The sequence below is a fragment of the Aspergillus luchuensis genome, chromosome 2 (assembly GCF_016861625.1).
Source record: "Aspergillus luchuensis IFO 4308 DNA, chromosome 2, nearly complete sequence".
NCBI lineage: Eukaryota > Fungi > Ascomycota > Eurotiomycetes > Eurotiales > Aspergillaceae > Aspergillus > Aspergillus luchuensis.
Window position 1 is genome coordinate 3,007,350 of NC_054850.1, and position 27,992 is coordinate 3,035,341.

General features: G+C 50.6%; 6 protein-coding genes across 6 annotated transcripts; 2 read left to right on the plus strand and 4 right to left on the minus strand.

Moving 5' to 3' along the window:
* Positions 1-1,120: 1,120 nt before the first annotated feature.
* On the plus strand, positions 1,121-5,732 carry AKAW2_20989S (PE repeat family protein; the record flags this gene model as incomplete). The annotated part of the gene is made up of 4 exons (XM_041685763.1): positions 1,121-1,288; positions 1,419-1,539; positions 1,636-1,890; positions 1,957-5,732. The coding sequence occupies 4 exons, from the start codon at positions 1,121-1,123 to the stop codon at positions 5,730-5,732; spliced, it is 4,320 nt and encodes a 1,439-aa protein (XP_041539815.1).
* A 575-nt stretch (positions 5,733-6,307) lies between these two features.
* Positions 6,308-8,296, minus strand: AKAW2_20990A (gamma-glutamyltransferase family protein; the record flags this gene model as incomplete). The annotated part of the gene is made up of 4 exons (XM_041685764.1): positions 6,308-7,594; positions 7,648-7,997; positions 8,056-8,074; positions 8,132-8,296. The coding sequence occupies 4 exons, from the start codon at positions 8,294-8,296 to the stop codon at positions 6,308-6,310; spliced, it is 1,821 nt and encodes a 606-aa protein (XP_041539816.1).
* A 997-nt stretch (positions 8,297-9,293) lies between these two features.
* AKAW2_20991S (uncharacterized protein) lies at positions 9,294-10,764 on the plus strand (the record flags this gene model as incomplete). Its single annotated transcript, XM_041685765.1, has 3 exons — positions 9,294-9,565; positions 9,634-9,952; positions 10,015-10,764. The coding sequence occupies 3 exons, from the start codon at positions 9,294-9,296 to the stop codon at positions 10,762-10,764; spliced, it is 1,341 nt and encodes a 446-aa protein (XP_041539817.1).
* Positions 10,765-11,980: 1,216 nt separating this feature from the next.
* Positions 11,981-12,698, minus strand: AKAW2_20992A (uncharacterized protein; the record flags this gene model as incomplete). The annotated part of the gene is made up of 2 exons (XM_041685766.1): positions 11,981-12,103; positions 12,159-12,698. The coding sequence occupies 2 exons, from the start codon at positions 12,696-12,698 to the stop codon at positions 11,981-11,983; spliced, it is 663 nt and encodes a 220-aa protein (XP_041539818.1).
* Positions 12,699-23,376: 10,678 nt separating this feature from the next.
* On the minus strand, positions 23,377-24,210 carry AKAW2_20993A (flavin reductase family protein; the record flags this gene model as incomplete). Its single annotated transcript, XM_041685767.1, has 1 exon — positions 23,377-24,210. The coding sequence occupies one exon, from the start codon at positions 24,208-24,210 to the stop codon at positions 23,377-23,379; it is 834 nt and encodes a 277-aa protein (XP_041539819.1).
* A 2,458-nt stretch (positions 24,211-26,668) lies between these two features.
* On the minus strand, positions 26,669-27,633 carry AKAW2_20994A (uncharacterized protein; the record flags this gene model as incomplete). Its single annotated transcript, XM_041685770.1, has 3 exons — positions 26,669-26,692; positions 26,747-27,252; positions 27,309-27,633. The coding sequence occupies 3 exons, from the start codon at positions 27,631-27,633 to the stop codon at positions 26,669-26,671; spliced, it is 855 nt and encodes a 284-aa protein (XP_041539820.1).
* Between the last annotated feature and the right edge of the window lie 359 nt (positions 27,634-27,992).

A 27,992-nucleotide genomic window follows, 5' to 3' on the forward strand; every position in this document is an offset into this window, starting at 1 on the left:
CACCAGCCGTTGGGCATGAATGATTATGATACTGGTGCTCCGGCTATGTTGATGAGGTACACTCGACAGGTCGGAGTAACCATGGGCAGCGCCCTTTTCACTTTCGATGGCTTCTTTTTTTTTTTCTCGCCTTTCATTGCCCCGGATGCCGGCATGGTTGGCTGTATTAGAATGCTCACTCATTGGGCCTAAGATCAATCATTTGACCTTGCATGCTCAAGGCGCAGGTCTCTATCGACCCTCCGATTGCTTTTTCCTCTCCCACTGGGTTTACAATCCCGTACAAAGTACTTGCAGGGCATTGGCTAACCACGATACTTTTGAACTATCTATGCAATACTTCTGCCCGCAAGAGGCCAAATAAACAAAAGGAATTGACACCAGATGGAGAAAAAAAAAATTTTTAAATTACGGAAACACTTTTGATGGAGCTGTGGCACCACCCCCACCACACTAATGACACACCCTAACGGAGCACCCAATTCCCTGTGGTGTTGCTATCCTATCTGGACCACAATTGCCCATCCACTCCCCGCCGCCACCTGCTTGCTAGTTGCGACTGCATGCTTCTGCTGCAGATGGTGCTCCGCCGGTTATCCCCTTGCCCCAGTGATGCTTCCGGAAGAGGACCCTCTTTCTATGTCCGTCCGGGAGGGCCATGGGGCCCGTGAGACGTGGCCCAATGATACGAGATGCCGTCGGGCAGTTCGTTCATGACGTCCCCAGCCCCAAGCCCGAGCCATTCCTGGACAGTGACCCATTGCACTGGATAGCGAATGCACTACTATACGTCGCCTCGTCTTCGTCCTCGAAAGGAACCACAATGTTGTTGGCGGACCATCGGGCCTATGCCCTTTTTGCCCTTTGCGCTTCCAACCTCTCATACCCCAGCGTTTGCTTAACCCAGCAATTACACAGCACCCCTCGTTTCGCGTTCCTTTTTCTTGCGTTGCCCCTATTTTTGGGTTTTCTTCATTCGCCTTCCCCCCTGTCTTCTGCGCCTTGTCTAGACATTCGACAGGCATATGTCATATTTCCTTCAATAGATTTATATCCGCTTGTTACTCCCGTTTCACAAAGAGGTCATCAGAGACCCAAGAAACGCCACTGATCCGATGCCATGGGTAAAAAAGGAAACAACAAGAAAAAGAAGAACAACAACAACAATAATAATAAGCAAAGGCTCCCCGTAAACGACAATCAACTGTCCAAAGAGCAAACCCCCTCTCCCGATCCCACCCCAGAGGCACCCGTTGATGTCGGAGAAAATGGAGCAACGCCCGGTCCAGTATGCACAACTTCCCAAGTTTGAGTACCAGACTTTCGAGCGTCACTATCAGACCTTCGACCGTCAAACTTTTAGCTTTTCATATTACCCTGTCAATACTGCATCTACGGATCATCTGACGCCGCCTAAGGATCAGGACAATAACAACAACCCCGTCGAACCAGATAATGCCCCGGCCGCCGAGACTACCCCTACAGAAGGATCCGATAGTGCCCCTGCTGATGGTGGCTCAACGTCTCCCGAGTCTGAAGGTATGTTGTACCTACCTTCTGACCTGAGACACTTATTATAACGTCACCTCACGTGATTGTTATCATTTCTTGCTTCCTTGTACTAAGCTTCATCAGGTGCCACCGAAGCAACAACGCCGCCAACAGAGGCTGAAGAGACCAACGATACGACTGCTGAAACAAAAGAGGAAGGCGAGAGTCCCGCTCCAGAAGCAGACGAGTCCGCCCCACCGCCGGAAGATAGTCCTCCCAGTGATCAACCTGTTGAGGATGCACCAAAAGACATAGAACCGGAACCTGTCGAAGCAGACGCTGCGCCGGCGGATGTAGATGATACACCGCCCGAGGAGAACACAGAAGCCCCCAGCAATGGTATGCCTGGTGTTGATCTCAGTTCCCAAAGTCAGCTGACCTTACACATAGAGGATGACTTTATAGAATGTGATCCTACTGCAGAACATGACAATGTCGAAGCCGAAAAAGGAGAAGCCGAACAACAAGCGGCTGAAGACGCCAAATTCGGGGATGAGGAAAAGCCAGCGGAAGCAACGACGGCCGACTTGAACGACGTTGACAAGGACGCGGAGAACGCAACAGAACAGCCACCGGCAGAGACTCAAGAGGGCGAGGCTGAGCCCCCTGCTGGGCTTCCTACCAACGACGAGGGCAACGAAGCCAACAGCAGCGATGCATCGCCCGAACAACCGGCTGCAGACACGGAGGAGGCTCAAGAGCATGAGGCTGAAGGACAACCCGAGCCTGCGCCAGAATCCACGGAAACCCCTGTCGCCCCAGAAGGACAGGAGAATCAAACTTCAGAAGAACAACCTAGTCCCGACACCACAGAAACTGCGGATGAAGCACCAGCAGACGAGGGAACTCCAGAGTCGACAGAAGATTTAGCGGCGGACAATGCCAACGTTGAACCCGAAGCAGAGCCAGCAAATGCAACTGAGGAGGCACCGGAAGAACCGGCCGCTCCCCCCGAAGAGTCACCTGAAGAGTCCGTACAGCCTGAAACAACCGGTGAGGCCTCAGCAGAAGTTGAGTCCGGCGAAGCGCCAGCCGAAGAGTCTACCGAATCACCTGTCGCTGAAGAAGATTCTGCTGAGACACCTACCGAGACACCCGCCGAGACACCTGCTGAGGAAGCCGCTGTCGTGGAAGAACCCGCCGGAGAGAGTGTTTCACAAGAACCTCCGGCTGAAGAGCCCACCGCGGATGATACAGCAGACGTACCGGCTGAGGAAACTACAGAAGCAGCAGAACCTGCATCCGAACCCGCCGCGGAGGAGGCAGCAAACGAGGAGGTACCTCCTGAGGAAGCCGCGACTTCGGAGTCAGTCGAAGAGCCTGCCAATGAAACTCCAGCGGCAGCGGAGACTACTCCGGAACCAGCAAGCGAGGATGAACCGGTAGATGCTCAAGAGCCAGCTGACGAAAAGCCGACCGAGGAAGTAGTTGCAGAGGAGCCTCCCGCGGAGGCCGCAGCAGAGGAAGTCCCGGCCGCTGAGGCCGCAGTCGAAGAAGCGACTCCGAACGAAGATGCCGAGGGTGCCGCACCGGAATCTGAAGAGTCTCCTGCTGATCTCGCCGCTGAAGATGCACCAACAGAAGAGCCAGTTCATGTCGAAGAACCCGAGCAAGTAACAGAAGAAGCGGCCCCTGAAGAGACACCATCGACTGAGGAAGTGCCAGCAGAAGAGGGTGTCGGTGAAGTTCCTGAAGAAGCTCCCGCCGAAGAGCCGGCCACAGAAGCGGTGCCCGAAGAATCCGCTCCTGCAGAAGAACCTATCGCTGAAGAACCTGCAGCTGAAGAACCTCCAGCCCCAGATGAGACACCTCCTGAACCTGCGCCTGAGGAGACTTCCCCAGTTGAAGAGTCTGCTCCAGTAGAGGAGGCTGCTGAAGAGCAAGTTGCTGCTGAGGAGCCTGTCGCTGAGGAGCCCGCGATTAAGGAACCTGCTGCTGCCGATGAACCTGAAGCTGAGGCTGCCGTTGAAGAATCAGTACCGGCTGAGGATCCTGCACCCATCGAAGAAGCTGTCGAGGTGCCCGCCACCGAGGAACCCGCCGCCGAGGAGCCTATCACTGAAGAGCCCGCTCCGGCCGAAGAGCCTGCCCCAGTTGATGAGACTGTTGAGGAACCCGCTGTCCAGGAACCTGCCGCCGCGGAGGAGCCCGCTGCTGAGGAGCCCGCACCGGTCGAAGAAGAGCCAGCTTCGGTTGAAGAACCTGCTCCCGAGGAGAACACTGCCGCTGAAGCACAACCGCCAGCAGAAGGGTCTTCATCTGTGGAAGAGGTTCCCGCTGAAAGAGCTGTAGACGAACCCGCTGCAGCGGAAGAACGCGCTCCAGTAGATGAGCCTGCCGCGGGGCAGGAGCCTGAAGTGGAAGAAGCTACCCCTGCTGAAGAAACCGCTGTGGTCGAAGAACCTGCTACAGCGGAAGAGGCTATTCCTGCTGTAGAAGAGCCTGCCCCGGTGGAGGAGCCTGAAGAGCCTGCTCCAGCGGAAGAAGCTACACCTGCGGTGGAGGAACCTGCTGCTGTAGAAGAGCCTGCCCCGGTGGAGGCTGCTGCGGAAGCCGCCGCCCCGTCTGAAGAGCCTGCTGCTGTGGAGGAACCTGCCGCTGTGGAAGAGTCTGCTGCTGTGGAAGAGGCTATTCCTGCTGCAGAAGAGCCGGCCCCGGTCGAGGAGCCTGAAGAACCTGCTCCAGCGGAAGAAGCTACTCCTGCTGTGGAAGAGCCTGCTGCTGCAGAAGAGCCCGTTGCGGAGGAGGCTGATGTGGCAGTCGCCGCCCCGGCTGAAGAGCCTGCTGCCACTGAAGACTCCGCTCCTGCTGAAGTACCCGCAGAAGATCCTGCACCTGCTGACGAACCCGGTTCAGTCAATGGACCAGGACCGGCAGAAGATATAGCTCCTGCTGAGAGAGCCGTTCCTATCGAGGCATCAGAAGTCGCAGCACCCCCGCCGGAAGAACAGGGCGAAAGCGAAGGATATGAAGCAGATCCGAGCTCAGAGCCGTCAGAAGAAACCGAAGCTAACGGTTCTTCAAGGGGAGAAATTCTAGGCGGAGCCATAGCCGGGGCCACAGCCGCCGCCGCCGTCACCGCAGCAGTCCACCGTAAAGATTCACAGAGGAAGCACAGAAGATCAGCCGACGCTGACTATGATCGGAAGGAGTCTAGGAGCTCTTCTGATGGTCATCGCTCACAAAGGCGAAAGGGTGAGCGTATTAGTATCATGGGTCGATGGGCGCAAGCTTTACAGGACTCCAAGAAGATGCACGAAGAGAAGCAGAAGCAAAAGATTCAGGTGATCGAGAAAGAGCGTCGCTCTTCGGACCGTGGAAGTGAGAGAGAAAAGGACAGGCAGCGGGAGCGTGACCGGGATCGCGACGAGCGGAAACGGGAACGGGAACGAGAGTACGAACGCCAACGTGAGCTCGAGCGTGAGCGCGAGCGCGAGCAAAGACGGCAAGAACGCGCGCGCAGACAACAAGAACAAGAGCGTCTGCAACAAGAGCAAGAGCGCAAACAACAAGAGCGTGAGCGCAGACACCGAGAGCGCGAACGCGAGCGCGAACAACGTGAACAACTTGAACGGGAGCGGGAGCGAGAACGCGCAAGGCGCTCTGAGCGAAGCGCAAGATCAAGGAACTTGGAACAATCCGGACGTTCTTTGAGCGGTAAAGAGAGCACACCCACCAGGTCACACCCACGGTCAGATCATTCTGGAAGCCAGGACCGCGAGCGCAAGAGCAGCTCGTCGTCGCGCCACACCCAATCTACAGAACCCAAGCCTCGCTTCTTCCTGAAGTATATGGAGGGTCAGTCAGACACCAATGGCCCACTTCTGAAGATCAACGCTGCCAAGGCCTCCGCTAACGTCTACAAAGATCGTGAGAGAAGGTCATCCTCCCACCAGAGTCAACGTCAGTCGCAAGAAGGCAAGAGCAGCAGTGAGCGCTCCAGTCGACCACGTCCCGAGGACGACGAAGAAGCTCGAGCTCGGCGTGAAGCTCGCAGAGAGCGCAAGAGGATGGAGATGGAGCAGGAAGCAAGGGCAAGGGAGGAACCCGAGCAACGTCGTCCTCACCGTAGTAGCGGAGAACATCGCCATCGTCATCACAGACATCGACGCGAGCCGTCTCCTCCACCCAGTGGACCTTCCAAGCTGAAGACTCTCTTGGGTGCGATTGCTGCTCACTGATGATAGTTTGCATGGGAACCAAACTCATTAACCCTTGTGGTAATGCTGTCCTTCGCTTTCTCCCTTTCTCTCTCTGTCAGCTCGATGTATTTATTTATTCTTTGTTTTCTTTTGTCCATTTTGCTTTGCAATTTTTGCGCAGCAGATTCACAGCATGCATGCATCAGCGGGAATAGCATATGGTTCGGGGTGCTTGTGACCTTTTTATGAAAGCATTTTAGCCTATTTCGGTTCTATTCTCATGTATCTTACGTTTGATGTATGCTGCATGCAATTGATGATTGTGATGATTTAATATGACTATCTTTTCTATACGTGGACTTATATATTACTTCTAATGTTTTCGTCTCTTCCCTTTTGAAAAGTGCTACTATTTCTGCGATGAAGCGTATGGTAATTAGCGGGGGATTTTTTTTTTACTTTTCTTTTCTACTCTTGTTCCTCTCATCTTATAGGATTCTAAGCGCGCTGTGGAACATCTCAGAATCAAATTTATTTAGGCTGCATTGGCACATTCTAGGATACGTATCGTCTCGGCTCGTAACAAGGAGGTTCTGAACTACCGGAGTAGGACTTCACAGGGCTGGAATCGCCATTCCATCACCTCTCAAGTCGCTACCAGCACTGTATACCAGCTTCCCATCATCGTAGTGACAACGAATGATTTGTCCACGGCCAAACATGCCTCTCTTCCATCCGGTCAGAACCTCAACCTGATGTCCCAACTTCTTCAGGCCCTCAACCGCAGCATCGCTGACACCTTCCTCCACATAGACTGTTCTGTCGATGGGCTTTCCCTCATCGACATTCCCAGCGGAAATACAGATTCTAGGGGAATCGAGTGCAGCTTGAGGGTGGTAGTTGAATGCAAGCATATTGAGGAGGACCTGGACGTGACCTTGTGGTTGCATGAAGCCGCCCATCACTCCATATACCGAGTGAAGAGATCCGTCGGAGACATTGGTGATCAATGCGGGGATAATAGTGTGGTAGGGTCGCTTGCGCGGGGCCAGAACGTTCGGATGTCCGGGGGTCAGTGAAAAGTTGGCACCCCGGTTTTGGAGGGTGAATCCGCATCCCTTGGGTATGATGCATGTTCCGAATCCACCATAGTTGCTGTTGATGAAGGAGATACCGTTTCCTTCTTTGTCTGTAACTGCGAAGTATACCGTGTCACAGTGGTTGTGGGCTGGACTGCCATGGTCAAGGATATCGGACGCCTTATCAGGGTTGAAGAGTTTGGCACGTTCCGCGAGATATTCGCGGGAGATAAGTTCCTTGCTTGGAACCTTTTCCACATCGGGATCGGTGACCCACCAGGACGCATCGGCAAATGCAATGCGAAGGCTTTCAATGATTGCGTGTAGATATTCGGCGGAGTTGTGCTGTGCCTCAGTGAACTTTGGGATCTTTCCTGTGCGCTCTAGTTCCTCGAGGATACCCAAGGCCATGAGAGCCACGATACCCTGTCCGTTTGGTGGATGCTCCCATATCTCCACTCCCTGGTTAGCCTCGCCGGTTGTACCGGCGGCCTGCTTCTCGACGATATCCTGACCGGTGAATTTGAGGGAGATGGCTTCTGTTTCCTGGCTTCCGGTTTCGGCGTGGAATTTCAGGTCTTCCAGGGTGATATAGCCTCCCAGGTCCTGGACGACTTTGACAAGTTCTTCTGCAACACGTCCTTCGTAGAAGCCCTTCTTTCCCTCTGCGGCAAGCGCTCGGAATGTCTTAGCCAGTGTGGGGTTTTTCAGGATTTCTCCGGGGAGAGGGCTCCGAACACCGTTTTCAGCGTTCGGGTCAGCTTTGAGCATCTCATGGTAGTTTGGCGATGCTGCGCGAATCAGATGCTCGCTTTCGTGCCACTGCAGGGAGTCAGCTTGTTGTACAAGTCGGACGAAGAGAATGGCGTGCTTACAAAGAAAGATGCCAGCTCTGAGACAGGAAAGCCTTCCTCACCAAGTTCGATAGCAGGACGCAAGATCTGCTCCAGAGAAAGTTTTCCACTACCAAACTTTTCCACAGTATCAACCCACCCTGCCGCTGCACCGGGAGTAGACACAGCGAGGACGCTGGTCATTGGTATTTTTCCAGACTCCTCAGGACCAAGGTTCAGGTCTTTCCTGACCTTTTCGAGGGTCGCATTGGCAGGATAGCGACCAGAGCCGTTCAGTGAATGGACCTTCTTCGTTTTGGCATCATAGAAGAGGCAGAACATGTCTCCACCGATGCCTGTGGATGAGGGCTCTGTGATATTCAATGCCGCAGCTAGTAGACACATTTCTCTTAGTTTCATCTTCTCTCAAAAGTCACTTATTCTACTGACCGACAGCTACAGCAGCATCCTTTTACCAAAGTCAGCATTACATCTCAGAAGATGGTGGGGTTCCTCAAGAACGTACGGCGGCATTGCCTCCTTCACTCAGGATTCTGTGGCCTGCGGCGGCTGCCAGTGGCTGAGTACACGTTACAATTCCTTTTGTGCTATGCACAGTACTTCTCCGGCTCGCGAAAGGGACAAAATCGGGGTTGAGCCGAGAATAGACAGCTTTGGAGTTCAATGGCATCTTGATGGCGTGATCGGGGTGTGTCTGCGATGCGGGAAGGGTCTCGCGAAGGAAATTTGAGCAGAAAGTCAAATAGTAGAGAAGGAGGAAGAAACACGAGGCAAGAAGTAGATTTGTCCTAAGGATTCGGCTAAGGGATACGATAGAGGCGATCAGTTATCCTCGGAAAATGCCCCGACTTCCCCGATAAGATAGAAAGAATGACTCCAACTGCCTGGTGGGGTAAGATGAGTCTCGCCCCTCCTTTTGGCCGCCGTAGAGGGGAGATGCTCGAGTCCATCCTTAGGCGTAGAGGTACCATCCACGGCCAATTGAGTTGATAGAACATAGAAGATGTACTACAGAGTTCTGACTATAATGGTACCACCTTCATTCTCTTCATTGAGTCTAATATTGCAATAGAAAGTGGAGGAAGGGAGAAGCCGAGCAAATGCGGAGGAGCGGAGAAGAAAGAGAGAGAGATGCACCTTCCCGAAGAGGAAAGGCGTGACACCTGACTGGCGGCCGACGCGTGACCCCAACAAAGCATGACATGACGTTGGGAGAAATCGATGCAACCAACATCGTTCCCGATCTATCTCTTCCACGAGGCGTGTTGGATATGACTCGTCTGCCTCGAATATAATACAAGGACCGCCCTGAAGGTTTCGGTTCCCCGTTGGGATTCCCCATCTGACCCAGCCAAATCGCCCACGGGTTCTCGATCGCCGAGACGAACCACTGCTGTTGATCTTCAGGACCCGCGCCGAATACGGAGCGGAGCTGGATGTTTCCCTGCCGTATCATCCCACTGTAGCCTTCAACAGGCTTCTGGTGCTTCTTTGGACGTTTGATATACTTATAATGGCCCAGCTAGACTGATCTGGCTTGCCTGTCTCATTCTAGTGCTCAATTCTTGCTGCTCGTTCATTCAGGTTGCTGCCGGTTAGCAAGCCTCTTCGGAACCTGTGCATCTCTTTCCCCTCCGCCTGTGCCATATATACTTCCCTCGAACAGGATGGTGGTTTTCATTGACTTCGACGACGATGCGCTTAGCCCGCATCATATCTCGGGTCCCTCCAATCCCTTCCTACATCCCTACATAGAACCCAAAAAGCCTGGGTTATCCGAACTATTACCTGTCAAACCGGACGAGCCGCATCGTGCAGCGGATGTATCCGCGGACAGTGATCGCTCCGCAGACCCGTTACACAGCATTTCTCCCATCTCTAAAGCGCCACAACAAGATCCAAATCGGAATGCTTTCTCAGCTGCTCTGAGCTGCTATCCGTATGAGACACTTTGAACCAGGCCGCTCCAGTGTCTGGTTCGGTATGGTGTGCTGACTGCGGATACAGGATTATCAAAGCAATTGCTCGCTCGGTGGATTTGAATACTCTACACGCCCTTTCACGAACATGTCGTCAATTCCACGCCAACCTGTCTCCCTATCGCCCGCAGCTGGTTAAGCAGACCTTGCGTTGTGACAATGAGTATATCGAAACACTATCGGACATGTTGGACAGCGGAGCTTGCATTCCCGACAGCGTCAAGTCGGTTATGCGTTTGCTCAGCCAGAATGCCAGAAGCTCCGGACGCCTGACCAGTGGCAAAATCTCTAAATGCGCCCGAGATATGGTGGCCGAATGCCGTCGATGTTCCAAGGTTGTGTGCCGGGTGAGTCTGCTCCACCAAGCTCTGTGTCGTCCCATTCCAATACTGATACTTGTACCATGTAGAATTGCGTTATCAAGCCTCCATCCAGCCACATGCTCAGACACCGCATTCGTCGTCTCTGCACCACTTGTCGCACGGCCCCTCTGAATGAGCTTATCGAGCAACCCTACGAACATGCTCATCCACAGAACATCTACACACATGCGCCTTCACAGCCTCCTCAGTCCATAATCTCGGCGTTCCAACGTACGCCTTGCTCCTGCGATGATGCTATATGGCTTTGTCATCAATGCGGACACCAAGTACGCAGCAGCGATACCACCTACCGACGGGTATGGACGTGGCGCACCCGTTATAGTACCTATCTTGGTGGCCTCGGCACTGGGATTGGAGAAGGCTGCCAAGGCGTCAAGTGCGGTAGAGGAGAAGATTGCCTCGCAGCCCAAGAAATTGAGCTAGAGGTAGAATGCGAAGCGGACGAAGCCTCAGGGAGCCCCCCTGACTATGGTCGCTACTATGAACATCGCCACAGCCAGAGTCCTCCACGACACCACAATCACGCCCATGACGGCTGGGAGCATCGTGAGGAAGAAGAACCGGGCTACTTTCGACAGGAGATTATCGGCATCGGAGGCCGCGTCAAACACAAGGCGAAAAAACGAGTCACGGTGGGTGCTTGCGTAGTAGAGCATGAAGATGAGCGTGAAACAGGCGAGTATCTTACTAGAGAGGAGCGGGGACAGCATAGAAGCTGGTGCGGATGGTGTTGGAGAGTCATTCCGGCCAGAGATGAGCTGTGGAGTGTCAAATGACTTTACGATCGTTAGTTAGATGAAGTAATTGCCAAGGGCTTATGTAGCGTACTTGCTGGTAGGCGAAGATAGAATGTGAACGCGACTTGGTATCCTGGATATTTCAGAGTTTTCTGGCTGAGATTCAGTCTCATCTAGCGAGATAAGCCCAGGTAATTTGATGGCTTGATCATTATGTCCAGCAGCAGTCAACATTGGATCATTCCTGGAATCATGAATATCAGCATCTCCCAGATTATTTTGAGCAGAGTATCTTTGCCAGTGTCATTGTCAAGAATCTCATGTACTACACAGTAAAAGGCTTACCAGCAATTCAGAGCCTTCCGAAACCAAGATCCAGTTCTTCAAACCAAGTTACTTAACCAGAATAAACCATTAGGAACAATATCAGACGAATTAGCAGATGATTTATCAGGGAAAATTATGAGGAAGATTATCCGAAGTAAGGTGTAAAATAGATAGGTCTTGCAGCAAGAAGTGAAGTCTATACTAATATACAAAAAAGTATTCTATAAGGAAAAGAGCAGCACATTGTACAAGGTTGCATAGGAAAGAACCAAAAAATATATATAGAAAACATCATTGGCTCAGATAAAACATCAAGGCACACAACAAAAAAGAAACCATCAAGCTAGCATAACTCAATAAGTATAACATGACATATGGACAATCAGTGCACGTTGCGAAATAAGAAAGCCACACAGCATGGGTATATAATCAATCATAAAGATCCCAAATGGACGCCATCCAGTAGCCGGGTAGCCAAATCGCAGACCAGGGCTTTTTTCTCCAGAACAAAGGAAATATGTGCAGATAGACAAAGGAAATGATAACAAGGATGGATACACAGATCAATAATGGGATGAGGCCACCCTTTTCTTTGGTGGCTCGTTCCCGTGGCCTCATGGGCCTGGTGATGCCAACGTCAATGCGTGGCGGCATTAATGTCGTATTATGGTTCATTTGAACGGTGCGAGACCGGCTTGACGGTGATGCTGCGTGGTTCTCTTCTTCTCGTGCAGTCGCATTATTCTCGGTCCGCGCAGATTAGAAGTACCAGAGATATGCATACATATCACTGCGTGTCGTCCAAACGGGAGCGAGTATTAGCGTATCAGTCGTATTGGAACATGGATCATAAGCCCTTATTAGGCACCGGCCTGTCGTCGGTGGTGAATAGATGAAAATTATCACCGCCTGTTGGCTTTTTTATTGCTCATATCGCCCATGACTTCCAGTTCATTGCGGGTGGGTACGAGGAGGGAGGGAGGGCGTGTTCCTCGTAGGTCAGGCTTGGGCTCGCTGACCAGCTGGGCGATGGATAGTGGCAGTGGATAGACTGCAATGGGTAATTAGCGATGGTTTCCTGGTGGATATCTCTCTGATTGACATACCGGATGAAGGAGGTTTTCGGTGAGAGGAAGGGGCATCATGCTTAGGGACGGAAGGCTGGTGTCTGGCTGTTCCCAGCAGCGCATATTCGACTGCATGGACATTGGCGAGGAAGTCAGGTCGGGTTCCATGAGGCTCTCGGGATACGGCTCAGCGACCGTAACCGGTGTGGAGACGACAGACGAACGGGAGTGAGAGTGCACTGATAGGGAAGTGCCATCCGAGAGAGGAGACGGGCACGTTTCCGGGGTAGCGTAGTACCGACTGTCTTCTACGGACTCGTGAATCTGATGGGGGCCTTGGTACAAAGGAGTCTGGTGTCCAGATGTAATTTCGACACTATTCCACATCAAGCCGCAGTCATTGGAGAGGTCAGGGTGGATGGCAGGCGCCACGAGGGCACCAACCGACATGGCATTGTGCGGTTGGGTGACGGCCAGGTACGGTGTTTGAGTTGAGGGCATAGACGTGGTGGCAGGGACATAAGGCTCAGAGATGATGGGAGTCCGGCTCTGCTGGTGCCATTGGGCAGTCCTGTCCATCTGTGCTTCCAATTCGCTGGAGGTAACCGTCAGTAAAGGTGACAAGCAAGCCTTTGTGGCAGGAAGTACTTACTGTCTTTCCATGTGGCGGGCGAGAAGGTCAGGGCGGTGGAATGCCTTTTTGCAGTGGCTGTGGGTACAGCGGAATAGGGCTTCAGGGTTGTGGTTCAGCTCATGGCGTCTGTAAGATTTGGTTAGCATACCATTAAGGCAAGATTATTGCGACACAAGTGCAACGGCTTACCTTCGGTGCTCGGCTCTGGTGAAGACCTGAATTGGAAGGGTCAGCTTGTTTCCAAGTCTGTGCGACAGCATCCTCGTGGTACCAACCTTGTTGCAGCCGGGGTATTCGCAAGCATGCACACGCTTTCCCTTCTTCGCTTTGCTGATGCGATGCGTAGTTGGAGTGTAGGTGATAGGGAGAGGGATCTCCGACTGAGTAGTGCTTCGACGCATTGTTCAAGTTTGTCTGCCTGCTTGGTGTATCTGAAGGTGTTGTAGAAGGTATCGGATGTTGTTGTAGCAGGAGTAGGGTTGAGAGTAGTTGTAGTTGTTTGAGGTTTGAGTTGTTGGAGTCTGAAGGATGAAGAGGCAGGAAGAGGCTTTGATCTTATAGAGTTGGTTGTGATGGAGTGAAGATAGACAGGATTCAGATTGGCGAGTGAGCGATTGATATAGGATTTGGTTCCTGAAGGAGGCTATCCCCTGATCATTCTGTAACAGACCCAGAACTTGTCAGGAACGGGATAGACATGTGGTAAGTGTGGAGATTGGGGGTTAGAGTGGGAGGTGGGCTGTGATGCAGCTATACTAACAGAATTGGGGAACAGACCAGGGTGAGATCAGAACGGATGAGACAGGGAAAATGCCTCGCATCTGCAGGCCGGATTGGGGCAGTGAGATTAGGATGGGGAAAAAAATAAAAAGAAGAAGTAAAGTGACGATCTGAAACGGGCGGAATGGTGGCGGAGAGGCTGTCAGGGTGGATAGTTTGGAGGGAGCAAAGCAAAAGTGATATAGAAGCACCACTGGATGAGGCTAGACCTGGGTTGAACCACTAACTACTACTTAATTACTTAACTTGGTATTTTTTAGTCCTTCCCGAGCGATCGCCGGGGAAAGCGAAGGTGGGAAATGATTTGGAAGCATAGTAACGAAATAGTAAATAGAATAGATTGGAAAATTAAATGTAATATTATGGTAATATGAAAAATCCATGAGAATAAATCGTGCAGATAATAATAATAACAGCAATAATAATATTAAGAATAATCAGAGATAAAAATAAATACGACAATGCGATTATCGTCCAATCTCCTTCAGGCTCTGCACCAAGGGAGGGAGGGAAAGAAAAAAAAATGTACCTAAGGCAGGTAAGCGAGAGAGCCAGTGCACTGCAGTTTGATGATCAGTTTGTAGGGTGATCACAGCAAGCAACCACTCAGGACTAGCCCTGCTACCATGGCTATGTTAGACTTAGACTACTACTTTGACTTCCACCAGGTCAGATGGAGACGGAACCGTGAATCCGCTCTCCCCAGCGAGGCTAACCGACGCTGCCAGTGTGTCTTTACAAAAAGTGGGAATTAGAAAGTGGAATGGATCCATTCCTGTCATCTCTTTCCCGATCAGGATTTTTCAGTTCAATTTAATTGATCCGGTAGGGAAAGAAAATAAGATAAAATAAAATAAACAGTCAGACAAGACCAAATAGGAAAATAAGTAAAGAGAGAAAAAGCGGCAGGGCGTTTTTGTCATACTCACTTGGCAGGAACGATGGGTTTCCCTCTTTAGGCTTGGTTAAATCCATCGTTACTATGGGGCCCGTTGGGCGAACGGGCAAATGACAGCCGCCATGAGGCCAACATCCCTTTCCCCTTCAAGCGACAACTTGACTAGCAAGTCCTGGTGGTGTTGCGGCTGAGGCACACTGCAGATTGGGGTTGAAGAAGAACCCGCCCTGTATCGTCGAATTTTCTCGGCAGGGAAATAGGACGAAAAGGAAAAAAAAAAATTACCAATGAAAAATGAAAACATCTAACCTACCTCGTTCGTCTGATTCAAGTCTAACTGACTGACCAACTGAGTACTCATACTACAACGGCTCCGTTTGTTGTTGGTTTTTCTACTACCAGACTCCACTTGCATAAGCTGAGCCATGGTTTTCCCGATCTCCAGTCCCGGCCGGCACGAGAAAATCAGGAAAGGGAAAGTTAGGCTTCTCGGGTAACTCTGCCAGAGGCACACTCCCTCGCTCACTCACGAGAAAAACAAATTAATTAGCGGAACCGGACTCTTCATACTCGTGCGAAGGAGGAAGGAGACGGACGGGATCACGGAGACGGATATGGAGAAAAGAGGGGGAAAAGAAAGGGGTACCCCACTCCTGGGCAACAATACCCTGTGCACATGGCTCAGGATTCGATCCCAGTCGATCCCGTCAGCTATGAAGATACGAGTCATACATTGCATTGTGGAATGCTGATGGGTTCGGATGATGGCCGTTGTGGTCCGGTGTGGTGTAGTGTAGTAGATGTGTTGTAGCTACTTGTTTCCCACCTATACTACTCCCCATTATACTGCCCAAACAGATGGTATCATCAAGAGGTTGGCAAGCTAAGACCGCCAACCACATGGCTATTCCTTCCCCTAGACCGTTCTCTTACCCCTGCTGCAGTGCTACTATTACTAGTATTATATTAATTTGCTGACATGGTGGAGGTGACGTGCGAGTATTGCGCAGGGGTGTCTGTCTCAGTATCTATTAGAGGCAAGGCAGTATGGGGTTTACGATAATGAGGGTGGATATTGTTGATAAGGAGAAAGAACATCATGCAGAGCCTGAAGGTCGAACACCATCACTGCACAAATTTGGGGAAGTTGTTGGGTGTCTGAGCCTCATGATTGGGGGGCTCGTTTATGACATGGAGGACCCAAAGTATTCTGGCCAGGTCTGCTGCCCTCTAGTTTTCGAGCCAACTCCAGACTTAAGCAGGCTAAAGTAGTGGGCAGAGACTTGACTTACCAGGATAGCCCAACAAGCAAGCCAGCCCCGGTGTCGCTCCTCAGGCTTTTCATCAAAGCCTCACAAGCAACCCCCCATCCGACGGTCCACTTTGGAGACGGGCTGCCAAATTCAGGGAGCTAGCCAAGGTCCTTAGGCTAAAGAGGAAAAGGCTTATAAGATCGGGCTATTCCGTACTCCACGGGCCACACTGGCCAAAGTTCCATCCAAGCTAAACGTGGACCAAGTGGGGCGACCCACCTTGACCATTTGAAATTGTCAATTGACATACCGTACGAAAGCGATAGGGTTCAATTCAGTTGGTGGTACTGCGGCACACACCACCATACGACGGTTTCCAGGAAATTTGCTTGCCCGATAGATAGCCGCCCGGGCCACTTGTCGACAAATGCAATGTCAGAATAAGAAACCCGGCTGTAACAAGATTCCAACTGCGGGAAAACCATATGCAAAACACTCCTAATTATATCCCATCTGCAGCTTCAGTCATGCTTCCTATTGGACCAGATTTGCGAACTGACGCGACCCTATGTATTCAGGTTAAGATCATCTATTGTCACGGGGAGCCTTGTTCATTTCCTCAACCGCCTGGCGGGCAGCAAAGCCTCTCAACGGCGCCCCGCTAGCTGGAGATGATCTATACTGTTTCCTTAACGGGTGTGACTCCTCTCAAGCGATCCCGTCAAGTGTCCACTGTCATAGCATGGACAATCGATCGAGCCTCTTCTAGCGTTGTGGAGTGAGAGAGGGAGAGAGAGGGCTGCTCGTCTTATCTGTATGGGGCCAGATGGCCCTCAGGTATCTGCTGACATTTTCATTTTTTTCTTGGCTCGATTCCAAAAGAGGTGTTGCAAATTGCAATCTACCAGTAGCCTAGTGGTGACGTGCGCGCTATTCCATGGTCTCACATAGCGCCCGGCCCTCAGTAGTACCAGAAAGTAGTAGGAAGAATTGTTTTGTTACCCACGTGCGACGACAGGGTTGTTGCTGTATTGGGTAGTCTTAAGGCTACTAATTCCGTTGGCGATCGCTAACTGTACCGGATTTTAGCCGGTCAATTCGAGTCTGCCTGCCAAGTGATTGTTTCATGGATACTGAAGGTCGGTACGGAGTACATGCAGTTACCCTGAATTCCACGTGACCAAGCATCGGTCTTGCTCGGGGGCCCTGGAGTTTCTGCAGACAACGGGAGGAAGCCTTAGCACCAGCAGATGAAGATGAAGACGAAGTTTCCAGAGAAAGGAGGATGAAAGGAATAGCCGAGATAAGCACTCTACATCCTTACCATATGACCATCCTCAGGGACCAGCTTTTCAGGGGCAAACTCTTACTCACTGCTCAGACGAGACATGAACAATCAGATGTCTAGAGCAATGTTGGAAAGTGGTGTTGGTCGTTAGGTTCAGTGAGCAAGCAATTCGTTGTGGTAGCGATGTGATGAACGGAGCTGAATGGTGTTGTAGATAATTAACCTATTTGGGAAATCAGTGTGTTGGAGACCCACTCGTGTAACAAGACGGTGTATTCCCCTTACACACAGCTGTATGGGTTAGATGCTTAGGCCACCCATAGGCTGCTATTGTGGAAGCATTCCGTAGCGTCTTCTCCGAGCAAGGGAGCCTTGGGATGATGCTACCTCAGGCCTCCTTACTGAAATCCTAACACAGTTAGATAATCCATACTAGGTACACAAATGCCTAGCGCTGTGGAACAAAGAATGTTTTCGCTTCGTGCATCCTTTCAAGGAGTAGAGGTTCCAACAAGCATGGGGGCCATTGTCATTCTGACCTTCACATGGGCTTCTAGCTTGTTTCAGGTCGTGGATCAAAGTGCTTCGAACTGCATTCTGCCTTACGCTTTCGAGGGGCAGAAAAGTGAATAAGCATTAAGTTGTTCTAGCTCAAATTTTGAATGGTGATCTCATAACCGAGACAAACACCCCTTTTCGGTATAGAACGCGATACAGCAAATGCAGTAAACGCCGCGAGATAGAGCCCAGCCTAGCCCACAAAAGAGTAACGGGTGTAATACGAGCCTGGGTCACCTTTCTTGTCCCCATCGGAAACGAAAGTTGCGGACTCGCGGCACTCCCGTTCCGTCAATGGAGTTGTGGCTGGGTCTCATTTTAGAGTAAGTGCGACTGGAATAGGCATAGAGGCAGATCCATACCGAAATTGCCCGTCACAAATTCAGCCATTCCTCTCAATAATAATACCGATTATTATAGGGTGTTTAATATGGATGACAGATGGCAGGTCTGATATTAAGCCACGGATTATCCTGGCGGCCATGTGTCCGTGATCGACAACATGGTCTGATTTTCACCACACCACAGGAGAAGCTCGTTCGCCCTTGATAAGCGGGATTCTTCGGGAAACTACCCTAAGCAGGGGTGGTATACTTCCCCCGACAGACGCCAACTGGGTGATACATGACACCACAATTCAACGAACTTCATCAGAAATGGGTTCTACAAATTTATTGCGTTAACAAATCATCTCAACTTAGTTTTACTGGAACCAAATAAGGTCATTCTAAGAGTACAAGTTGAGAGAGTTCACACCGCTTGTCATAGGAATGGAAACAGTAAGAGCAGAACTGTGTAGCTGAAGCCCCTCGATTCTGATGAGGGGCTGCAAGGTGCCATATCGGAGAAATTTGCTAGTGGTCCATTCTAGGAGAGCGGGTCCCGTGAATATTCGTCAAGCAACTAATTGAAGCAACTAATTGAAATGCAGGAGGCGGCTTAGCTACTGCAGACTCGATAGGAAACCTGTGCCTCAGGCCTAGACACCAGGTCCATCATGCATCGCCATGACACCAGGCCGCCCGCAGCCCACATTGGCTCTCAGACCTTCACGTGGCGGGTCCCCCATGCTAGGATTGTGATCCCTCACAGAATGATGATGAGTCGGGCAATTGAGCAACCATTCGGAATCCATACAGGGTAATCAATATTCTCCCACCCTTTCTGCCTGGGACAAGGTCACGTTTGTTTATATCCACTGGCGTACCAGCCATGACAATCAGCTGGGCTTCATTGGCTCTCATTGCACCTAGGAGACTTCGCCGGAACCATCTGAGATATTCTCTGCTGATACCTGAGACAGGTGCTTGGGGAGTAGTATTCCTGATAAGAGTCCTTCAGAAACAATGTCACTGAGACTGGGAGCAAGAGTTTCTGCCTAATCTACGTCGTTGGCAACGCCTCTGTATGCGGCATACAAATCGATGGGACGGGTCTTGAGACAAAGATGATAGCAAGGATACGAACACTAGCACAAAAAACACCGTCGCTAATGACATAACCCGACCTCTCATGCCACGAGGGAAAGCTAGGAGTCGACAACGTGGTCGAATTGTGGGGAAGGAAGAAGGAACCACTGGGTTAGCAGCCCTGGACTGGCCCCCTGCCCACCGGCGGCTCGTGCTACCATGACGGCTCGAAACAGGAAACAGAGTCAATTACGGCCGCTCTATAATAGGTGCTGCATCAGGAAATGAAGTGAATAACTTGACAGTACCACAGGGTATCCACCCACAGATGCTCTATACGAACAGACCAATGGTGATGCAGAATAGAGCCTCCCGTCTCTGTTATACTATTGATGTGCATGCACACGACTTTATGATTATATTGGCAACATACCCATTCTAGTAGACTACGAGATCCTTGATCAGTACTAGGCGATCGAGAGCTGTCATGTGCCAGTTGCCTCCCCCACCATCTCCTCCAAACCGACATATGGACTAGCCTGGGATGGAATATGATAATCATACTAACCGCCAGTCTAGGGATTAATTGGCCAACAGGTCATTCACGGAGCCCGCTACTAGATGCAACCCTGGTTCAGAATAGTAAGCATCGAATGCCTAGGGCGTGTCTTAGTGGTAAAGTACAATTTCTAGCGCAACACCGGGCGCTGCGGTCATCTCGCGAGGGATGCCGTGTGAAGCATGTGCGATGCCAGACAACACTAGCCATGCAGAGTGACGATGGCTTCTGCAGTCATCATTGCGTCGGAAAAAAACTGCCCTTGTTGCTGATGATTCTGAAACGCTTCCATGACAACCCATAGGTTTACAGCTTGTTGCTTATCCATGTCTTTTGCCCGAAAGAGTTACTATACTGATCAGGTTAAGTTCGTCGGACTCTCGGCAAAAAGTGGAATCCGTCGGTGGGTTATGGCTGCCGGAGCCAGATTCTGCCCCGGTCCGGCTCGAGGACAGCAGGATCTGGATCTTCCCTGGAATGGGTGGGAGGGGGGACACTGCACGCCGGTCTCCGGAGGCTAACCATCGTCCGGACCCCCTCCAGACCCCCGGAGGATGTATCTATCTACCATCGAGAGGCCATGGAAGGAGAAGGCCATCTGGAGGATTTACAGTTTGGGGCTACAGAAGCGGGAACGTGATCCCGCAGTCTAAAAAGTTCCTCTCGCAAAGCCTTAGAATTCAGGAATCTCATGAGAGGATCAACTTTGAACACAAGAGAATCGATGACATCGAGGTAGGATCTGATGATCCGCACCCCGAAGGTTTGATGAACAACTCTGTACCACGCGAGATGGTAATCACTTTCATCTATTCGAAACGTACCCTCGCATAAGATAGGAGCCAGGGGGGAAGGGAAAGGGTGGCATGACAAACATGATCAGCTTACCTCATCTCGACTTGCAAACCTGAGAGAGGAGGCCTGCGGTATGCCTAGCACTTGAAACATGCACTGTGATTGCTGTGGATGTCACGAAGATCACCGATACACATTCCACTTTGGGGTTTAGGTTTCTCCTGCGCCATCATCAAAAATAACAGAGGTGATAGATCAGGTGTCGAACCCGAACCCGAAACCAAATCAGCCTTGCCTGAGGCTGTCAAGTCACCTGCCTTAGGTAATCCCATCATCCACTTTGGACCCGCTCCAAGAAACTGGGAAATTGGGTCTTCACAACCTCCAGTATCCCCGTCGGACGATCTGAGCCCGAGCGCACTTCCGGTCCATGGCGGGCAGTCTTAATTTGTTCAAGTCTGCCCGGGGCATACTATGTAAGTCTGCATATTGTCTTGCAGATAATCCCCCTGTTGGTTACTAAAAGGGGCAATCGATGACGGCTGCAGGCTTCCCACGCAGTCCCGTGTATACTGTCGGATGGCTGGATATGGACCACACCTTTACCCTCCAGTAAACACGGTGAGATGTACAAACTCATCGACCAGATTACACACCTACAACAACAAACAACATTACCATAACTCCGCCACCTCCCTGATTCGTCGAAGTGGGGGGGCACTTTGGGTATGTCTTGTGGGCACTGGACGGCACTCTTCTCCAGTCTCGTACGGAATGCTCCCGCTGCTCCAACGCGTTATCATCTGATAAGACCGGCGCGCTCACTAACATTCGAAGCGCTGCAACTAACCTCTTAGGAAGCTAGCAACAGCAAATTGGAGCACGCGTGCACTACGCTAAACAAATCGCTTGAGCCCGTTCTCTGGGGCTAAGCTTGAGGGACCAAGGGACGGCTCCCTAGCCAGCCAAGACACTACGCACGTTGTAGCTACTATAATTCTCTTGACTAATTAGCATTAGATGAGTAGACGGCTACGCCGTGACGGAGTCCCCGCCATATTCCCGTCCTTAACAGAGATTTTAAGAGGCTGTCTATTACCCACTGCCAAGCAGTCTTTTCGAGTTCGTCTATCGAGGTGGGCTTGGTTGTCCCCCCCATAGACCTACCCTAGACTTTCATACACGAACAGACGAATCAGCCTCATCAGTTCCACCTCCAGGGTGCCGAGGACCGGAAAATCCGACAGGGCACGTATGCCGAAGATGTCCGCGATCGACACCACACACGCCGTATGTGTTGACCAGAAGGACTCAGGCCAGTTGGGCTTGTCAAAGGGCGGAACGGCCCTTCCGGTGTCTGTTCCACACAAGCCGCCACAGTTGCACGAGCATCAACATCAAGTCTTAATCTATCCTCTATCGAAGATAATATGGTGAATACATTAGTGCTTCTGATCCTTCCAATGAGTAGCCAGCTATTGTTTGTGTTCTTCTCCATATGTTCCATTATTTCTAAAGCTCTTCGCTGACTCCTATAGTAGGCTCGAGCTAATACCAAAACCGGAAAATAACGTCTCTCTGTCATAGTAGCCCCTGTCAGCATGGCCCCCTGCTAGCAAGGGCCCTAGTAGCGAATGATGACCGGCGCTGAGCTCGACACGGTGTAACCTAGTCACCTGGAGACCAGGAAAATGTGATCGGCCGTACAACCCTTCTAGCGGTCATTGGTGAAGAAGCAGCTTCCGTGCTGCGTCGAACATTCCACACGTCAGCCTACGCTTTACGTTGGATACTACTTTGGGAGAGGTACATCTTCATGCAGGCTTTTAGTTCGCAACCTACTGCAACCTAGTCTGTACTATTGTTACAGGTAACAGAGCCACGAGGCCTGTTACTTTGCGCCATGACAGGGGTGCCATGCGCTCTGGATAGGGTGATATCCACATGGTCTGATCTCACTCCTGCCACATCCGGCTTACTGCGAGTCGCTACAGTATCCTGAAGTGTCAATGGGTTTGCGAGCCGATAGTTGCTAGACTAGCATTTCCTCGAGCAGTTGGAAATGGCCCTTGCGTGTCAGCATGAGCCGGTCTGTCCAGGGTCCAGATATGCCTGTTCTCCCTCCGAACTATCAAGGACCTTTTTGACAACCAGCTTGTGAAGAATCACCTTACCAGACCAAGCTAGCAGTGTCGTCCCTCCCACGCAGCTCTGTGCCGCTCACTTTCATTACGGGCTTAACCACGAAGGAACGAATACCCTGCTAGCGAGGGAACACTAGTCCAAATGATCTAAGAAATCCTTCAGACAATGGCTTTACCCGACGACTAATGATGTGCGCAGAACAAATTAACTGCGCCCGGATTAATATGCCGGGCACCCCGACCCGGACCCAGTCTTCTGCATGGCAGTCAGGAGTGTTTCATCCATCTACACGTGTGCTGGCTGCGGAGCCACCCCCTGGTGAGCACGACGGCGATCATGCAGTACTTCGATACGACAGGGATCGCAAGACAGCGGGGTCACTTGCCACGAGGCATCTTTGCCCCTAGAAGATTCCAGATAATCTTTTCACGCGAGAAGAAGAGCGCTGTTCGAACTAGTATGGTGATTCCGCCTTGTGTATCATAGCCGTCATTCGACAGATACATGCCAGTATGGTTCCTTCCCCATTCACTTCTGCTGAGACATCGCTACTCCTCCACATGGACTATCGGTATTCCACCACTGTAACCAACTTTCATGCGGGCAATGTAGCAGGAACAGCCACCAACAGGCACCAACCAGAACCAACATGTTGGGTTGCTGTTCACCGCTGACTCGTTCACAGATCCTGCAATCGCAATTTAAGCATGACACTATCAACAGGGCAAAGATGTCAGCTGTGCAGACTAGGATGCACTAGGCAAGGGCTTTTGTCACAACTGTCTCGGTGCCTCTAAACCCTACCATCTGCTTACCAAAACAATGGCAGAATTGTGTGCATACCTTGTATGAGACGATTCAGCATACTGCAATCCTGTTACATCGAGCTGCAGGTCATGGATGAGCGGATCACAACACAGATCTTGCCCCTGACGAGCCTAATCCTGGAATTCCTTCCACTTGACCATCCTATCTCTCAAATCGACTTCCTTTCCGTCAATCACGAACCGGCCATCTCCGCGATGGTGAGCCATCTTCATTTCCCTCTTCCTTCGTTTGCCACCACCAACACGATCGTCGTCATCTGCTGGGTCTCTGCTTCCCTGGCCATACTCTAGATCCATGTCTCTATTGATCCATGCTCCAGTCACCTTCAGCACCCACAGATTGTACCTTGCCACCAACGCTCGGTCCTCAACCATACACTGAATGTTGGCTATAACATCCTTCCCTCCAACCAAAGGCGCCCGTGCTCTCCCTTCCTCACCCCCTTTTCTATCCCACAACCCATCTGCAGATGCAGGATCAGGAGCTGGGACCGGGGTTATTCCAAAATTCACCCACTTGTTGACATCTTCCCCACTGCAGTTGCCGATATCAACGGCCTTCTCCAACATCTCCACTGCAGGAATGGCGAGCACGCATTCGCCCGTCTTCTTCAAGTTATCATAGCTCTTGTCCCACGGCCCAATGCAGGCACCGACAAGTGTTGGTCCTTCGTGCTGGATCATCATGTGGAAACCCATTGTCATTATGTTGTGCGTCTTGTGGGCTATGGAGCCGGTCGCCACAAGCAAAATGGGTCCAGGCTCCAGGAGCCGATTGACCTTGTGGATAGGATAGGCCACGAACTGGTCCAGACCATTGCGCTTATCATCGCCATCGTTGGAGCTGAATTCTAGTCTCGATTTTTTCGGTGCCCGGTCCGGCTCCGACTCCGACTCGTTCAGGGGCTGCTGCAGACTGACATTGACATCCCTTTTCGTATTCATGTTGTTCCTGCGAGACATAACTGCCATAGGCCTTTCGTCTCCTTCCTATACAGGTATGTGCGGGTAGGAATATATATGAAAAGTACATACACCACTTGCGGTGTATCTCGTCAAGAAGACATGCAGAGGACCTCAAGGTGAAGTGCAGTGAAGAAGAAGTTGCTAAGTCGGAGAATATCCAGACAAAGAAGTGCACCAAACTTGCTTGCGGAACAGACTGCCTCTCCCCGCATTCCTAAGAACTCGGGGCCGCGCAATCCTGTTGGTCGGCTCTTTGTTCCCCTCTAGTAAGTGACGTACACAACCATTGTCCTTTCATGTTCCGAATGAATATTTCATCGACAATATCAAAAGCAGTGTTTACATCCATCAAAGCAATCACACTGCATCAAGAAGACACTCTCTCCCACCTTATAGACAAAATACAGAAAGCTACTTAGCCAGAAACACATCATCATATTCTGATATCACTCTTGCTCCTACTATCTTAAAACGTAGATAGACTTCTCAAACCACGTATTACTACTCATCCGAACTATCATATATCATGCTCCAATCCAAACCAGATCCTACCTATTAACCTCGACGACTAATCCACGTAGTACTCAGAAAGAACACCTATAATGGTCCTCCTCTATACTCTGTATGAGTCGTGTGAATAACATACCCATGCATTGAATGAATTACTGCTGCTGCTGCTGCTGCTGCTGCTGCTGCTGCTTTCTGAGAATCTTATCCCAAACACTTGTACTATTCACACGATCATTATAAGCGAAGTACACCCGCTCCAAGAAAAACCGACTGGATACACCACCAACCAACGTAGTACCTGATCTTCTTGACTAATGATCATACTAACGCCTATTGATATCAATATTAGACGTGATAACTATAAATTCCTTATTGATATAGTATATGACTACTAGCGCTGGCGGTAGCACGTAGATAGTGGTATGCGTATATATATATATATATATATATATATATATATATAGTACTATGGAATCATCACCTTCCCCCCCAAAAAGTCAACTAGAAAACTCTCATGGAGGGAGCAATTAGTAGTAGTTACTTTGTGATTACTTAGAGGGACAATGAACTCACATACTAACACAAGAACAAACAAAGATCAGCAACTGTGAACTTCAATTCCTCCCTCATGAACCCAAATCTGGGAAGTATTTTCAGCAGGTCATACTTGTATCCCCGAACTATTTTATTTGACTCCATGCAGGGATTAATAGTACTATTGAACATCGTGTCTTCGTGGTCATACATAGATATATGGTAGATGATGTTACCGTTGGCGTAGGTGATGTATAGTTATCAAGAGTATTGTTTTTAAAGAGAGAAATGGCTAGTAGTAGTTGTTCTGTGGTACGAGAGTAGGTAGTGAAGGTGCAGTTCAATATATATTTGTGGTACTACTAGTGTCCGGATAGTTACTACCAAAGTTACTACTATACTAAGTAACAAGTTCAACCACATCAACTCGGATAAAACACCAATTATATGATTGGCGATAACAATATATAGTGTCGGACGCGATCATATGGCTGTCTACCTGGGGAAAGAAATATCATTATTCATCGTCATCACGCTACCAAACCCCGAGGTCTATGTGGTCATTGCATGAGGAGAAATAAACATATATTACAGCTACAAGATGATTGACTGATAATCAATGCATCAAGCACATGGTACACATTCATCCTCACATTAACTACAGGGCTGTCCGTCACATTACTTACAATCTTCCAGTCAAGGCTACTGTATGTAGTACCCATGACAAGCACGCGCGGCCCACCGCCATAGAAACAAGCATCGCAGAAATACAACAATTGGGGGGTTCTCGGCTCAATAACAAAAAAATTTGGGAAAATAAATGCTGTCCACGAGGGTAATCGACTAGAATACAGCCCACTTCAAATAACGCCTTATCAAAAATGAGATCCTGAACTGATATACCTCAGCCCGACTCGTCGAGTCTTGACCTTGAGAAGCCCTTTGATGAGATAGAGAACGCCAAGTCGAAAATATAACCATCATCAATGGCTAGTGACTTGGGTGTTTCTGAAGAGCCGAAAGCCCTCACCAAAGTTAAAGTCACGGTCGGCTTTCTCAACAACGCTCCTGCAGGGTTGCTATCCGCCACGGGCGGCACATACCACACGTATGGAGCGAATGTGCTTTTCATAGCCAGTGGCTGAAGGGGTCATCATATCCTATCTGCAAACGTGCAATGGTATTGCAAGGTCGCTGTATAGTCCAGCAGGAATAGAAAAAGGAGGGAAAGGATAGCTGTCGTGAAGGGTGAATTTATGGTGACAAGCGAAGGTTGTGTAAGGTAGAAGGAGGATATCTGGCAGGGCATGGCTCTATCGTTAAAAGACATGCACAGATAGGATGTTGGTCCACAAATGGCGCTGTCCATGGGAAGCTGGCGATCGCATCCCTTCTAGCGTCGATCGGGGTTAGTCACCTAGTACCTGTTAGCTGGAACTCTTCATCTCTGTCCACGTTCAAATAAGCCCACCTGGAGGATGCGACGAGAGAAGTCTTGATCATCATCGATGCTGCCATTGCTCTGACGGCGCTGCGCCATGAAATCACCATCGAAGCGGGAATCCGACATGGAGTGCTGGGACATCGGTTTGCCATAGTTGTCCACACCAACACTACGACGGTATTGCGACTTGCGGTTCTTGAAGCGCCACAGGAAGAAGCCAGCGCCAGCAAGAGCACAAGCTCCTACGACACCCACGACAACGCCTGCTGCAATGGCAGCAGTGTTGGCACTTGAGCTCTTCTTCTTTGAAGCTTCAGTGGCACCCTCGGCAGTTGCAGATGCGCTCGCATCGGTCCCGGACGTTGCATACACGGTTTGTGTGGTGCCAGAGCTAGTGACGACATGGGCTTCTTGGATCGATGATGTAGACGTTTCGCTGTCGCTGCTGGAGGTACTTGTGCTCGAGGCGGAATAATGGTCGACGTCATTCTCAATGCCAGTAAGGTAGACGGAATAAGTATTGCTGCCACCGCCTATATTGTCACCGTTAGCAGATGTGCCATCTGAGGCCCAAAACCGGAAAACATACAGTCCACAGAAGGCCAGCCGGCACATGCGGTATTACACTTGCTGTCATCAACCTTTGCTGACGAGGCAGGTAGCAGGTTACCGCAGAGACAGTCCTGTCCGTTATGCAGGGCAAAGACCGAGTAGTTGTCCTTCAAACACAGCTTCTGACAGTATCCATCACTTTGATATGTATAGGTTCCCTGATCTTTCAGTGGCGTCGAGTCGGAGTAACAGCCATTGTATTCCTCGGTATAGGCATATGTTGCAGGCAGACTGATGGATAGGAGAAGGGCTGAGGCTGCAAGAGCCGACCGCATCGTGAATGATTTCGTGGTGTGGTACATGGTCGACGTAAGAAAGGATCCCAAGGGGTAAGGGTTGGTTGAGTTTGGCGAGAAGTGACCTCAAAGATACAGCGAGGGAGGTTGATCGAAGAATAAGGGACGACCTGCGTAACCCTTTGAACCTCTCAGAGCCACTTTCAAAGTTGATAGTCCTGGTGGTCTTTTCTCACTCCTATGTCCTCGAGCTGGACGTGTCGCGACGGTCCTCCGGAGTAGTGGAAGAGTCCGGATAGTTTGCTTGCAAGGGCCGACGTTGAGGACGAGTGACGTAGATGGGACCAGGCCTTGACGTGGAGAACTGGTCGGGGTATAGACCGACAGTAGAGGGTCAGAGGATGGTAGTAGGTGAGGATTAGAGT